The sequence below is a fragment of the Pomacea canaliculata genome, linkage group LG4 (genome assembly GCF_003073045.1).
Source record: "Pomacea canaliculata isolate SZHN2017 linkage group LG4, ASM307304v1, whole genome shotgun sequence".
Lineage (NCBI taxonomy): Eukaryota > Metazoa > Mollusca > Gastropoda > Architaenioglossa > Ampullariidae > Pomacea > Pomacea canaliculata.
Genome location: NC_037593.1, coordinates 10,297,851 through 10,312,794, shown reverse-complemented (window position 1 = coordinate 10,312,794; position 14,944 = coordinate 10,297,851). Strand labels below are relative to the sequence as shown.

Genomic DNA, 14,944 nt, shown 5'->3' with positions numbered 1-14,944 from the left:
TCAGAGCAGGATTGATTAAGTTGCAAGGTTAGGGCATGAGAAAAAACACCAGTTGTAAAAAAATAAAAACAAAACTGGACATCAAAAGTAGGCTAGTAGTGTCCATGGTGGATGTATATGTGGGGATAATTTCATATTTATGCAGTATTAATATTTCTATGTTCAGAACCATACACTGTGCGTGAAGCCCGGATTCATGTTCGTCATATACGTGACTTGTTAAAGTCTGTTGATCTGACTGATGCCTTCTGTGGACTGGATGGCAGCTCATTATCTTACCTCAACACTGTAACTGGTGGTGATATTCTTGGTTAGTTCTTTATCCTTGTGTTTACTCTATTCTGTTGAATAATGTCTAGACTATTCTAGTCATTCATGTATTGACACCCTTCTGATTTCGGTGATTGCTAAGCTGTCCTGCCTGTGAATGTGAAATGACTATAATTACCAGTACATGATTTTTTTTTTATATAAAAAGTTTTTAATGTACATCAGTTTTTATTATATTTTATTGCATTTCTGCTGTAATATCTGGTAAGTGTTGATCCATGGAAGCATTAATGATTTGTTGCTAGAAGTATTTTACAGACATATATTTTTCTTAAACAGAAAAGAAACGGGGAAAGCCAGACTCTGTGGATTGCACACCACCAGATTTTATTATGCCTGGAGCTAAGGAATGTCCTTTACTGGCTCTTCATCCAGGTATTAAGGACCTAAAGGTAATTAGCAGATTAATTATATTATCAGGAGTTTTAAAACCATTAGATATATTTTTTATTTTTTTACTCGACTTTTTTTTTTTTTTGTTGTTGTTGTTGTTGTTGTTGTTGTACCAAATAGCTTGGTATCATTGCTGCTGGAGCTAACAAGCTTCTTGGCTCATGTGTTTAAGTTAAAAACCTTTTTTCCACTCCCCTTCCCAAACATTGTGTATGTGATAAAACTTGACTCATTTATTAAAACTGGGGTGTTTGAAATTTTAATGTTTTTTAAGAATTTATTACATTTTAAAAAAAAAACCGCATATGTTCACATGTAGAAGTGCCCATTTAGATCCTTCATGTAAGTTACAGAATTTTAAATCATTTTGTGATTGTATAGAATGTCTTTTTGAAATATCTATTTCTAAAGTATAACTTTAAATACCTCCCATAGGGCATTTTTAATCTCAATATGTCTACTTCTCTTAAAGCATTTAAATGCTAATATATATATAAAAATTAGTATTATTTATAGTTCGTTAATCATAGCATTAGAAGTCACATCTGAAGCTGTAGTGTGTCTTTTTATACTCTTAGGGACCTCAGTGTCTAAAGGTGTTAACATACAGTGGCTGGAACCCTCCACCTGGCAACCGCAGAATGCATGGTGGGTATAATGTAATAGACTAGCAAATGAGGCTGTTGCTTTGTTTATAATAGTCATCAGGAAAGCAAATGAGTTTTTTATTAATTTAAAAACAAGTTTACAGTGTGATTGAGAGATTGTGGTCTCTTTGTAGGTGTAAATGAGCCTGTCTGTATCGCATATCAGCTTATTGGCTTGGTTTTTATTGGTAAAGGCATTTTCTTGGTCATTTTTTCTATGTCCTGCACAGGTGATTTGCTTTACCTGTATGTTGTGACTCTGGAAGACAAACGATTTCACATCACAGGTTCCACACGAGGCTTTTATCTCAATCAGTAAGTAGCAACACAGAACTTCTTTTCCATTATTTGCAAATAATGCCCAGATAAGTGTTATATTAACGAGGAACATATAGTGACTGGTTGGTGGTATAGAACTTTGGCATTCAATAATGATAGCATTATTTTGCTGGAAAACTACTGATTTTTCAAAGTCCATTTTCATACCTGTTGTATATTAATGGTATAAAGGTATTTGATTATGCCATTGTTATATAGGCTACATGAAGTGTGTGTAGGGACAAATTTGCATTAAGTAAATGTCTGTAAAACTGATCCACTTGCATCAAGCAAAAACTGTATTACAGACTTTTATCATGTTGGATGCAGCATAAGTACAGTGTAATAAAAGAATTTCCTATGTCTATTGGTCATATACAATGCATGTCATGAAGTTAAGCACACCTTTTGAAGAATGTGAACAAAATTTAAGTAAACATTTTATTAGTTCCTAGTTCCTTATGCTAATTATTGTGCAGATCAACAGAAGATAACTTCAACCCAAAACCTGCACAACCAAAATACCTGTCACATTCTCTTATTGACCTCCTGAACCAGGTTAGTCAATTTCTTCTGCTTTATTTGTGGCCATGTGTAACAAACCAGTTTCCAGTTTAATCTGACATGTTGACTCATCTCAGTCCATCTTCTTTGCTATCAACTCACTAGCTAAAATCTCAAAATAGTGGTCATCTCAATCTGTTGGGCTTCTTCTGTTATCAGTGTACCTCATTGTCTAAAACTGTATTGTCTAGATCAGCCCTACTTTCAAGCGGAGTTTTGTAATGCTGCTGAAGAAGAGGAGCCAGAAACATCCTTTTGAACGGGTACCTACACCATATCAAGTGTACAGTTGGTTGGCTCCACAGTCAGAGCACCAGGTGGATTATATTCGAGCTGAGGATGGTAAGCATAAGACTGAGTGCAAACACTGGAGCATAGACTAGACATTGCTTGCTTATGATAGAGATCTTGCCATATCTCTATCACATATATCTGTATTTCCTTCAGCACCTAGCTTGCTCAAGCTACAGTAACAATAATAACAATAACAACCGACTTTATTAATCCCAACGGGCAATTTAGATGGGAGCTGTGCCCTGTTTCCAAAATATATGTATATGAAAAAAAAAACCACACACATGCACACCTACCCATCACACACACACACACACTGCTGATAGTTCATCTGTGATTGAGTAGCTGGACTGCGGATGGCATAAAAGATTTCAGATGCCTATTGCTTTTGCATACTGGCATGGCATAGCGTTTACCGGAGTTTAATAAAACAAATTCTCCCGCTAGCACATGTTCAGGTATGGACATAATGCGGGAAGCTTTCTTAATTAATTGTTGATTACAGAAGGAAGTCAAGTCACTCTGTTTAATACCAATTATCTTGGAACAGATGTGGACAATGTTATTCAAACTGTTCCTATCATGGACAGTTACAGCTACTCCATCTTTCATTATTGTTCTCAGTGTTAAAGAATATCTTATCTAATTTATTCATATGCCTAGAACATCAAGGACTTAAATCAGCAGCACATGCCTGGAAAAGCTTAAAATTGTTGAGGTGATTTAAGCAGAACATTTAATAATAACGTTTCCTCTTCACAGCTTTCTCTACTCGCCTGGGCTATGAAGAGCATATTCCTGGTCAGACACGTGACTGGAACGAGGAGATTCAGACAACACGGGAATTGCCTCAGTCCCATTTACCAGAGAGACTTATACGTGAAAGAGCTATCTTTAAGGTAGGTGCAGTCCCATACCATAAAGTTGAAAATCCTTGTGATGAGCTTTACACACAGCAGGTAATGATTCTTTGTTCCAGCAGCATATTTTATTCTTGATTATAGAGTTGTTAAGTTGCAAACATATTTAGTTACTAAGTCTACTAAAACATTCTCCACTGTTTTTCATTCTAAATATCAGGTGCACAGCGATTTTGTTGCTGCAGCAACACGAGGTGCTATGGCTGTCATTGATGGCAATGTGATGGCTATAAATCCAGGAGAGGATGCCAAGTTAGTACAAGTGTTTTGAGAAACTTTGCTATACTGTCCAAGACATCAATGTGACATCTTTGTGAGGAAATAAGCTGCTTTTTCACAGCTTTTGAAAAATTGAATTTTGTATAAGTTGGTTCAGGGTATCTTTTCTGTGTTCTATACCAATATGTTTAATTTGGGTGCTTTTGCCACTTGCACTTCATCTGTAGAGTGAATTTATGTGGGACTGACACAGGGAAGTGAAATTAAAGAGACTAATGTCTTCAGTCAACGATCAATTTGTTTATTTGTTCTTACAGAATGCAGATGTTTATATGGAACAACATTTTCTTCAGTCTTGGCTTTGATGTCAAAGATCATTACAAGGATTTTGGAGGAGATGCAGCTGCCTATGCAGCCCCGGTGAGTTTACTTGTGCAGTACAAATGTGCAGGGTGTAAGCTCTTAAGACAATGGAAAAGATAATGTTTCCAAATGGTGAAAGCATATTATAATGTTCCCAGGTGGTAAAAGCATATTAGGGTTGTTAATTGGTTCAGATGAAAAGTGTGGCTGGTTTACACAGGTGGTACATACATGAGGGAAATTCCCCAAAAAAGCATTTGTTGACTTGATGAGACTATCATTATGATGGAGTATGTTATGGGAAAAGATTGCTTTGCATAATGGGAAGTGTATAGGGGACAGTTTAGGTAAACTCTGCAAAGAATGCATATTCTTAGCTCATGAAAAGTATTTAACAACAAATAATGCCCACAACTCACTATGCTCCTCTCCCCACTATTTCACTGAAATCCTGCCTGAAACCTTTACTCCTCATCAGACTCCTGCATTCTATCCCTCTCTTCCATAAAGACAGTCACATATGGACATTCTCTCTCTGTACTGCTAAGCAATGGAACTCGCTTCCACATCACATTTGCCACTCGGACTCAAGGGCTACATTCAAACGCTCTCTGAAAACATGTCTGTTCACAAAGTACTATCCCTGAATTACTATCCTTAACTCCTTTGTAATATTGTTATGTTAACCATCTAGTACGGTTCTAACTGTTTACAGTATCCTTTGTACCTTCATTCATTGCATTACATTCTACTCTTATACCTCGTCTTTATGTTGTCAGTGTGCCTATACATACCTCACTGTCCACTGGCTGTTATGTTTCATTTATCTTTATTGGTCTGTGCAGAGAGTGTGATCTTGGTAGTGATGCTGCACATTATAAGTTCCTGTTATTATTATTATTGGTAGTGACAGTGTTGTGTGCATTTGAAAATGAGACAATGACATAATACAGTTATGTAAAGGCATGAAAGCATTTTTTTCTTTTTGTTCTCTAGGGCAATGATCTTCAAGGTGTCAAAGCCTACTTCAACCTGGATCCAAAGGGGCTGTACATGTTAGGCACAGTAGTGGTGGACTATCGAGGCTATCGTGTCACTGCACAGTCCATTATTCCAGGTGGGTCCATACACTGTAGGGATAATTTGAAATTAAAGAACTGAAAGCTTTTGTTAAATAGCATGTAGTGACCTTTATGTTATGAGTGACCTTTGTTACTGGGCTGGAAGTAAGCGGGAAATTAGAATCTTGACTGTCTGTGCATCGTCATGTGTTTGCAACATGCATTATAGCCAGATGCTTGCTCAATACTTTCAATACAACTTTATTAATACCCAGGGGCAATTCAAGAAGAATTACTTAAAAATAGGATTAAAATATTGCTGATCTTGTTGTTAACTGAATGTTTTTATGACTGGGATTTCTGAAATTCATCACAGGCATTTTGGAACGGGAACAGGAGCAGTCCGTGGTGTATGGCTCTGCAGACTTTGGCAAAACTGTTGTCACAAACCCCAAGTATAAAGAACTGGTGAGTACTGTTGTCTCCAGTACAAGTTTACTTTGTATTTTTTAAGTTATAAGTTAATTTCATGGGCTATAGTTTTGTCATGTATGAGAGATTGTTTTACTTTATGTGTTGGCATACATAATAGTTGCATATTATTTTAATGATGATCTTTTGCTTTACAGAAACATTGCCAAAAATATATGTGTATTTTTTTGTAGCTTCAGAAGACTGCATCACAGTTGAAGATCAGACCACATAGGTAAGAAGAATGTTTTTCATTTGAGGTAGCTGGCAAGGGGAGTGTGTGTCAGCTGATGGTGGAGGTGTGGGCACTAAATTTTTTTGTTTCACATGAGTGTTTTAGTTGAATGAGTGTTTGTCATGTTTGCTTATCACCAATGATGAAACTATCTGCAGACATTCTCATGACTGAGGTTATGGTGCTGATCTTTGATAGGACTGAGGTGGTGGGACAGACAGTGTTCGTGTTCTTGCATACGCATGCTTTGGAATATACTTGATTGTGTATGTTAGCATGTGCCTATGTTTCTATACTTACTCTGTGCATCCTGCTAAGTATTTAGACAGAGTGGACTGGCAGCGTAACAGTTAAGCACGTCACAAATACAGTGAAGGTCAGCTGTTCAGTGTTCAGCTCTTTTCTTGGGGATGGTCTTTCTCAGCATGTGAAATCTGTTTACAGGGCTGGCTGCTTTGCCATGATATAGCCTTAGTTGCAGGCTCAGTGTAAAACACAAGTTCCTCCCCTCTAACTCTGTAGACATTTGTTTGACATTATGCTACAGGTGATTTTTTTTTTGTTTTTGATTTTTTTGTAAGCCATGAACTTAACAGTTCACAACCTTTGATATGTCTGTATTGCATCAATAGGGACCAGTGCATACATTTTTTTCTTTTTTCTTTTCTTGCCTTTGTCATATAGAGTGTTGAACAACAAAGGTGAAGAAATTGAACTATTTTCATCCATTGAATGCAAAGGCATTGTGGGCAATGACCAACGGCATTATATTCTAGACCTGCTGCGCACTTTCCCACCAGATGTCAACTACCTACCTGGTTAGTACAGTTAGGTTTTTATTTGTTTTAACATGGCTTATAATTTACTTGCACCTAAAAATTGTCATTTTACTAATTACCGTTTCTTTTTTGTTTTTGTTTTTGTTTTTTGGTTGTTTTTTTACACTTTACAAGGTTTTGTCTAGATGTTATAAGAAGGTTTTCGTCTTCAAGATTTGTTTTGCATGTGTGGAGATTAATAAAGGTAAAAACTATATATTATTGTAGTTGAAGGAGAGGAGTTAAGCAAGGAGATGATTGAGCAGGGCTACCCACGAACTCATCGACACAAACTCGCTTGCTTACGCCAGGAGCTAATTGAAGCATTTGTTGAGTGAGTGGCTTATTTTAACTTTTCTCTGTTAGTATATTTTGTAGACATAAAATAGATACTGGTATATGTATTTTTGTGTGTGTATATTGCATGGTATTTAAAACATTTATGATATCAAGCTGTATTACTTAACATACAAAAAAGGATTATTTCCAGCACATGTATGTCTCTTTACATCAAGGGTTCAGAAAGCTTCCTTTGTGTCATACTCCTACCCACGATTTCTTGGTTTTGTGTGTTTGTGTGTGTGCATACATGCAAATGTAAAAAAAAAAAAAAAAAGAATTATTTCTGAGAGCTGATTTAAAATAAAAATAACAGACGTGATTATCATTTTACCTAATAGAGATTGGTTTATGTCTTGCAGAAACCGATATGTTGCCTTTGTGCGTGAAGCAGGATGCCGCTTTCAGCAGCTGCAACTTTTGAAACGAAGTGAAAACAAAGAGAAAGAGGATACCTCTAGCATTCAGATTAAGGTGCTTTTTACAAAACCCTCTTTATATTTTGACACTAACAGATAGCAAAGAAAATGTGCTGAGAAGATAGTTATTTGATAGACTTCGGGTGTCTTTGTCATCTTTGTCATGTTGTAACGAAGATGGACTAAGGTGGTTTGTCGACGCCTTCTTTTTGGCATTTGCAGCCTTTGCCCATTAAGCCCACTTTTGACCAAATGGTTAATGAAAACGGTGATCAGGAAGATAAATCTCAAGAGGATATGACTGAGGAGGCAAAGAAGATTGTTGAAACACTCACAGGGACCAACAGTCAGACATGTAAGTTAGCCCCATCAGATTTTCTCATCCTTTCGATAATTTCTGTCACTGAAACCAGCAGGCAGGTCATTGGTATTTGGCAATGTTTTCCATCAGTGACTTTTAATCTTTAAGAAAGTTGGGGGAAAGATAACTACTTTATAAACAAATACTTGATGGGCTGACATCACAAAAGTATGTAAACAGCTAATTTTCAGTTTTGCCTTGATTGTTGATGTACTGAAGGCTTTGACATGCTGACAGTAACACAAACACTAGTGGACATTCAGCTTATTTGCTAAGTATTCGTGTTAGTAAGTCAGCTTGTTGCATTGGGGAAAGTAGAATGTAGGGGACAACTTTGCAAGCTAGTATTTGAGGTTGTTTTAATTGTTAGATTATTACCTTTAATGTGGTTTGATATAATTCATCATGTTTGGAGATGTCATTTTCTTCCTTTTACTCAGTTGAAGAAAATACTAAAGAGGTTGTCAGAAAGGCTGCCCAGCTGGTGGGGTCGCTCAGTGACACAGGCAAGTTAAAACTTGATTAATTTACAAGCTGATAAGTTGTTAAGATTTCAGATAAATCTTCATAAACAGTTATTCAATAACCATATTTCTTTAACAGTTTTCTGCTAAAGATGTTTAACATTTTATCATTAGAGGTGAAAAAGAGTTTGCATATGTGTGTGCATATACATGTGGATACTACTAAGCACATGGACAAGTGTTGTAGGGAATTATGCATGCTGAAATATTGGCAACCATTCTTGCTGTATTTGCTGTTAATTGTTGCCTTCCATTTGTTTGCTACTCATCAGCCACTTAGAGTAAATGGTTGGGAGTAACATTTAGTGGGTGGGTGATGAAGTATGAGAAAATAAAACCTTTCACAGCTTTCATTCTTTCATTATTTTATGGTGGCATGAATTTGTGAATTGCCACTAAGATCACTGGGGCTTTTTGCTCAACAGAATTCAGCATTGCCTTCAACCCAGATGTCTTCCAGCCTCATGTAGTTCATACTGATGCCGAGGTATTTCTTCACATTACTTTTCTTTACTTTCTTCTTTATGCACCATGCATCTGCCCAGTACCAATAACAGTTTTGTATGTGAGTGACGTGTCAGTATTTGTAACACTAGAATTTACATCCAGTACTTGAAAGTTTCTTAGGTATTGATAATTTATTTGTTGAAATTCAGGGAGAAAACTTCAGACGAGAGAAACAGTTAGTAAAAGATGCAGCAGAGTTCCTTGTACTGCAACAAATTCCAAGCTTTGTAAGTTGCTACTCTTTATTAGCTGTTTGTTCTTTCTTTACAATAAGCAAACATGGCAGTAAAGCTTGGAAATAAATATCTAAATATGGATATGTGCATCAGCATGCCTGCTGCTATTTTTTCACTTTGCTCCCCCTCCCACCTCACACCAGACACAAATGTATGGAACATTTTTACAGTGTCATTATGTGCACATAAGTTTATATGAAGATGTGGAGAAAGTGAGTGAGAAAGGTATGAATTAAATCTGGAGACAAACTAGGAAACAAACAGCTGAAAGCAGTGCCATAGTTTTGAGTTTATGAAGGCTTATGGCTTATTGATTGTGTATGAACCTGGTAAGGTGAAGAAAGTATAAAGCAATGGTTAATTTGTCTTTTGGTAATTTGTAATTCATTTTATAATGCTTTATAAGTCTGTTGCTGTTTTTTCACTCTAGGTCAAAGACTGCCATGACCATTCTTCTTCGCCCATAGATGGTGTTACGCTCTCTGAGGCTATGCAGGCAAGGTAAAGTCTGTCTTCATTTACTTTGGGGTTTTTTCCTCCTGTTTTTATTTTTAGACATCTTTATGTGGCACTTGCCAGAAAAAAACTAGGCATTAGTTTAGAAACTCTGGTTCATTGCTGCTAATGATGATTTTATTTTGATTTTGATTTTGATATTTCTAGGGGCATCAACATGCGCTATCTTGGGAAGGTAGCTGAAATGCTTGCCAAGTATCCATCAGTTCAGTATGTTCATGTAAGTAACATGGATAATCATTATTTAAAAGATAAATAAATACCTTTCAGACTGGTTTAGAATGCTTGTTTTGTGAGGTCTGCTAAAACATGAGGTGATAACTAGTTTCAAAGACACATGCTACATGCCTCTTTTCAGTGAATCTGATGTTTGGGGTTATAATAATGCTGTTAAATGTTTGTGCACAGAGTTTAAACTGCCTCAAAATTCAGGGATTTGTGGTCTTTTCTGTGCTTATTAGAGCAAAATGAATATTAACACCAAAAAAATAACAAAATACTAAAAATGGCATTTCCTGATGGCATTATCTTTGTGCAGACAATAGCAATCTGCGAGCTGATCTGCCGAGGGGCAAAACACATCTTCAAATGTTGCATGCAGGGTATTGACATGATGAATATATCAGCAGCCATTAGCCACTTCCTGAACTGCTTGATTGGTTCCTATCCATTTCCTCATGTCCAAGTCACTGCAGATGAGGTAAGTAGCTATGGATTATAAGACTTTTAACATTCTGAAAAAATAATTTTGTAATAATAGTAAATGAATGTTAAAAAATAGTAATAATGTTGCAGTTTTGTGACTTATACGTTACTTAAGAAGACATCAATCACAGACAGGTGTGATCATTGAATGTGATATATATATATAAAAAACAAAGATACTGTGTATTTTGGAAATGCATGTTCACATTCCAGTTTTTGTAAGATAAAATAATTTGTTTTATTTGATCATGTTTGTGTTATATGGTTGGTCATATATCTCCTAGAAAATTAAGGATTGTCAGTGTCTAAAATGTCCAATGGCATTGTATTGCAGTCGAGAGCAACTAAGAAGAAAAGCAAGAAGCGCAATAAGCAAAGCGCTGTCTTCAGTAATGGTAAGTTGCCTTGTATCGCTGTTGCCCTGCTTGTACAGACCAAGTGTAGATATGACCTGCAGTAGTTTTCTTAGCAGCACAAAATGATTCTTTCAATAAATTGTTCCCCATGTTGACCTTACTATTTATTGAAGGATTATATTTGGGGAAGGATAGAGCTAGTATTCAGATTGTACAGTGTATTACCTATTGTCAATATTTAAAGGTATTTTTTTTATAGAATAATACACAGTTTTCATATTATTGCTTTGCAGACAGCATTGAATGGTTGTTGGAAACACCTAAGTCCTTGTGGAAGAAAATTGTGGATGAAGTAGAAGAGTACTATGGTTATACATTAGAATGGTGAGTTTTGCCAGTTTGTAGTTTGTTAGTTTAGCTGGATTTAAATTGTGATTATTTGATATGAATGATATGTTAAAGGTCTTGACTCAATGAATACAAGCCATTTAAGTGTGATTCCCACCTCCAGAACATCTTTGTATTAATCATGCTAGTGCACTAAATTTATGTTTGTTAGGGAGTTGTTGTTATAAATGTATTGACCTTGTGGATGTTTGCTATGTCTAGTTACTTGCTTAGAATCTGGCTGCAAGTCATGATCCTTGTCCTTGAAGCTGCCTTAAAGGGTAGTTGGGTTGGTCAACTTAACAACAAGAGGTGATTTAGCACCTAGAACCAAATAAAGTTTGTGCTTTGTTTCTCTGCAGTGACTCTGTGGACACTGCTTGTGAACGCTATGGTATGCAGCGTATCTCCTTGCTGCGAGGATTCTCTAGAGCAGTTGGTGTTCAGCTGCTGTTACGAGAGTATCACCTAGATATTCGCAACAAACAGCTGTTCACTGAGGAGGACATCATCAATGTCTTCCCAGCTGTCAAACATATTCATCCTAAGGTCAGAACAAAACAGTTGATTTATAGCTGCTTGCTGGACTAGCAGACATTTGAATAGTGTATATAAAAGAAAATGCATAATTTAGCAGGTTATAGTGATGCTTGTCAATTAGAAATGCTCTGCATGGCTGATTCTGCGGGGCTAAGTACAAAGTAGAAAGGTGTAATTAATTAACTTGTCAGGACATTTTATTTAGAGAAACAACCCCATTTTAGTGAGCTGTGTTTTTTGATTAAAAGTGATGATTATGGCTACACATATAACTGATTATGGTTTAAATGCCTATTGAGAAAGGAGCTTCATTGACAGGAATGAAATATTCTTTGTGGGCTGTTGGCTACGAGAATGTGTCAGAGAATGGTGGACATCCTGATTGTGATGAAGAGATAAAGGTGCTGCATAGTTCTGACTGTGCTGTTGATTCATGTTTAGGCTTCAGATGCATATCACTTCTTCACAAGTGGGCAAGGAAAAATCCAGCAGGGCTTGCTGCGAGAAGGCTATGAGCTGATTAGTGAGGCCCTCAATCTTCTTAATAATGTGTATGGACCAATGCACTCTGAAGTGGCTGCATGTCTCCGTCTTTTGGCACGACTGAACTACATTATGGGAGACTATCCCGAGGTGAGAAACCTGCAAGGGAGTTCAGCAGGCTGCACAGTTCAGACTAATATGTTAACCTCTGGTGGAAACAGTTTTATCTGTGATGGAGTGATGATGAGAAGGGTTAGGGGGTGGAGTAAATGATGTGTTCTTGTTGGATGAAACTTGATGGAAGGGCTTTGTGAATGATCCGTCCAAAATTTGAAAAACATTCTGAACGAGTCAACTGTTTTTGACAGGTCTTAAAGTTGACGTGGTTTTGAGGTAACAAGTATTATTGAGTGTTGTGGTAGGAAGCGGGTGAGGGGATGAAAGATGAATGAAAAATTGTCAGGGGTGGGTGGGTGAGTGGTTTGGGTGCATGCATGAGTACTTGGATGTCTACAGAGTTGTAGAGTAGCAAGGCACAAGTGGTGTGTGCAGTGAATAGTGGCTTGTATGTGTGGTATTTATGTTCTAATAGTTCTGTCTGTATGCTATGTAGGCAATGTCACATCAGCAGAGGGCAGTGTTAATGAGTGAGCGTGTTCTGGGCATTGACCATCCCAACACCATCACCGAATATGTAAGTACTTGTTACTAACAAAGTGTAAACAGTTCTGACCTGTCATGTAAATTGCGTGTAGCATATTAGGAAGTATGTTGATCAGCATGTGCATGCCGGTAGGCAGCATAATTCTTATTTTTTGTCGTTCCTTTTGAGCATAGTAAAATAATCAAGGATTCTCCTGGGTAGTTTATTACATTAGCTAGAATGGATTGCAAGGTTTAGCTTTTAAGTTCCAAAATGTGGCATGATAAATGTGACCTGAATCAGGGGAGAGATGGAGCTTCTAGCTCAAGCAGCTGATAGTGTCTTTTCCTTGACAGCATCACCATGGTTACTGCAGCAACTGTCAGGCTGTGCAGAGCAGTGGTTTGTAATGGTGTTTTTTCTCTCCCTTGAGTCATGATTGCATGTCTCCATTAACATGAAAGTGATGATTATTTGAAATAACGTGACATTATTTTGGTGCAAGTTTTCAGCCAAGTTAAACAGTGCCCACCTTCTGGCAGATGTCACTTCTTTTAACCATGTCTGCTGTGTGCATGAGTGTTGTGAACAAGCATACATGGCTTTTATAAATGATAATTGTTGTAATCTTCAAAATCTAGACGACGCCATCTTAAATGTTGCTTAAAAGCAGTGAAAGATTACAGCGAACTTTGTTTTCTTTATGATTTACACATTTGTATAGGAAAGAGTGCATGCATATGTTCATTTTGCATCAGTATATAAATCATGTCCTAAGAATGTTTAAAAGGAATAAGATCAAACTATCTTTGTTCAGAAAAGTAAAAATTCTCCTTTGTTGACCTCTCACAGACCTATTTCCTTAACAAAGTTGTGCTGTACTAACAGCATTGTGAAAACAACTAGAGAATAGGGGATTATTTGGTCACAGAGAAACAGTGCTCAACAAGAGCCGGTTGTCTTTGCTAAGCCTAATCTTTGTTCCATGTGACTTTCTGAATGGTGGAAGCTGACCGCAGCAGTCTGCCTATAATAAAGAAAGCTTATTGTGACAAACCATTTACCTTTAAATCTTTTAACTTGAAAACCCCGTAGTATTACTGGTGAAGTAACTGTTAGGTGATGTGAAATATTTTGCTTGAATTATCTTTATTTAAATATTACATTTTGGACTGGAGAAAAAAATGAATTGGCTGTGATTTATTAGAGGCTTGAACAATATGAATTTAACAGAATTATATGATTAAATTAGTTTAATGTGAGTTTGTATCTGCTACATTTTTAGCTATTATTTACTTTAGTTGGTGGTTTGTGTTTTTTTTTTTTTATTTTTTATTTTTTTTTTTAAGCATGAAGATGTACATTTGTTGGGCATATATGAAGAATATGTTGTGTAAGAATATCTGTTACAGTTATTATACTGTCACAGTTATTGTTTGTATCTTTGCTACTGCAGCTTGGACTGGTGTGAGCATATTGCTGTGTAAAATCAATAAGATTATAAAATGCAAGGCAGTCTTAACCATATGTTTGGTCAGGAAAATTGTCTGAGACTGACCTGGCTAATAGTTAAGCCCAGACAAAGCTGACAGGTGATATTTGCTTTTGATTAATATTGACTTAATATTTTTGGTATGGTCATTGCATCTAGGTAACTAGCAGAAAGTTGACCGCGTATACAAACTTGCTTTAGCAGACATACTCTCTGTGTTGCAGGCCCACCTTGCTCTCTACTGTTTTGCCAACAATCAGGTGTCCAGTGCTTTGCGTCTCATGTACCGAGCACGATACCTGGCATTGCTGTGCCATGGGGAAAATCATCCTGAGATTGCACTCATTGATGTATGTCTGCTCCGTGTTTTCATGAATGTATATGGTTCTTGTGTTGCTTGTGACATTTTTATAAAGGGATGCGTTTACCCCCTCTTCACTGCTGTTAAATTTTAATATAATGTACCAAATAGCTAACCAAGCACAGAAAAAGCTGATAAAAGTTTTTTAATAGTACTGAAGAAGTACTGAAAAAGGGCTGAGTTTTTTTAGTTACAAAAGAAAATATAGATGCTAGAATTACATATACATGAGTGACATACGGTCTAAAGATATGATAAGAAGTGTGGTAGTTTTATTTTGGAAAGATTCAGATAGTGTTAAAAGAAGAGAAACAAGTGTTGTGTATTTAAGAGCCAAGGATATTGTGGTCAGTGCTTGGCTTGCCTTTGTTGGTGTTGTACAAATAGGGTCATGCCATCTTGAAAATAGTATGCAGTGAGTATTGGGCGTGAAAGAACCTGT

At 36.6% G+C, this 14,944-nt stretch overlaps 1 protein-coding gene across 3 annotated transcripts in view; it reads left to right on the top strand.

Annotated features, from left to right (window-relative positions):
- Nucleotides 1–14,944, top strand: part of LOC112561808 (clustered mitochondria protein homolog) — a 33,755-nt gene that overhangs the window by 10,046 nt on the left and 8,765 nt on the right. For all 3 annotated transcript variants that reach the window (XM_025234549.1, XM_025234548.1, XM_025234550.1), the window contains 28 exons: nt 167–310; nt 610–722; nt 1,302–1,371; nt 1,601–1,685; nt 2,168–2,246; nt 2,444–2,594; nt 3,309–3,445; nt 3,627–3,718; nt 4,003–4,105; nt 5,045–5,165; nt 5,486–5,577; nt 5,775–5,815; nt 6,500–6,633; nt 6,862–6,967; nt 7,335–7,446; nt 7,614–7,746; nt 8,193–8,258; nt 8,702–8,763; nt 8,933–9,010; nt 9,450–9,520; nt 9,683–9,755; nt 10,074–10,235; nt 10,575–10,635; nt 10,890–10,980; nt 11,346–11,532; nt 11,965–12,156; nt 12,620–12,700; nt 14,366–14,491. In XM_025234549.1, coding sequence (XP_025090334.1) covers nt 167–310; nt 610–722; nt 1,302–1,371; nt 1,601–1,685; nt 2,168–2,246; nt 2,444–2,594; nt 3,309–3,445; nt 3,627–3,718; nt 4,003–4,105; nt 5,045–5,165; nt 5,486–5,577; nt 5,775–5,815; nt 6,500–6,633; nt 6,862–6,967; nt 7,335–7,446; nt 7,614–7,746; nt 8,193–8,258; nt 8,702–8,763; nt 8,933–9,010; nt 9,450–9,520; nt 9,683–9,755; nt 10,074–10,235; nt 10,575–10,635; nt 10,890–10,980; nt 11,346–11,532; nt 11,965–12,156; nt 12,620–12,700; nt 14,366–14,491 — 2,963 coding nt within the window. The remainder of the gene's footprint in view (nt 1–166; nt 311–609; nt 723–1,301; nt 1,372–1,600; nt 1,686–2,167; nt 2,247–2,443; nt 2,595–3,308; nt 3,446–3,626; nt 3,719–4,002; nt 4,106–5,044; nt 5,166–5,485; nt 5,578–5,774; nt 5,816–6,499; nt 6,634–6,861; nt 6,968–7,334; nt 7,447–7,613; nt 7,747–8,192; nt 8,259–8,701; nt 8,764–8,932; nt 9,011–9,449; nt 9,521–9,682; nt 9,756–10,073; nt 10,236–10,574; nt 10,636–10,889; nt 10,981–11,345; nt 11,533–11,964; nt 12,157–12,619; nt 12,701–14,365; nt 14,492–14,944) is intronic.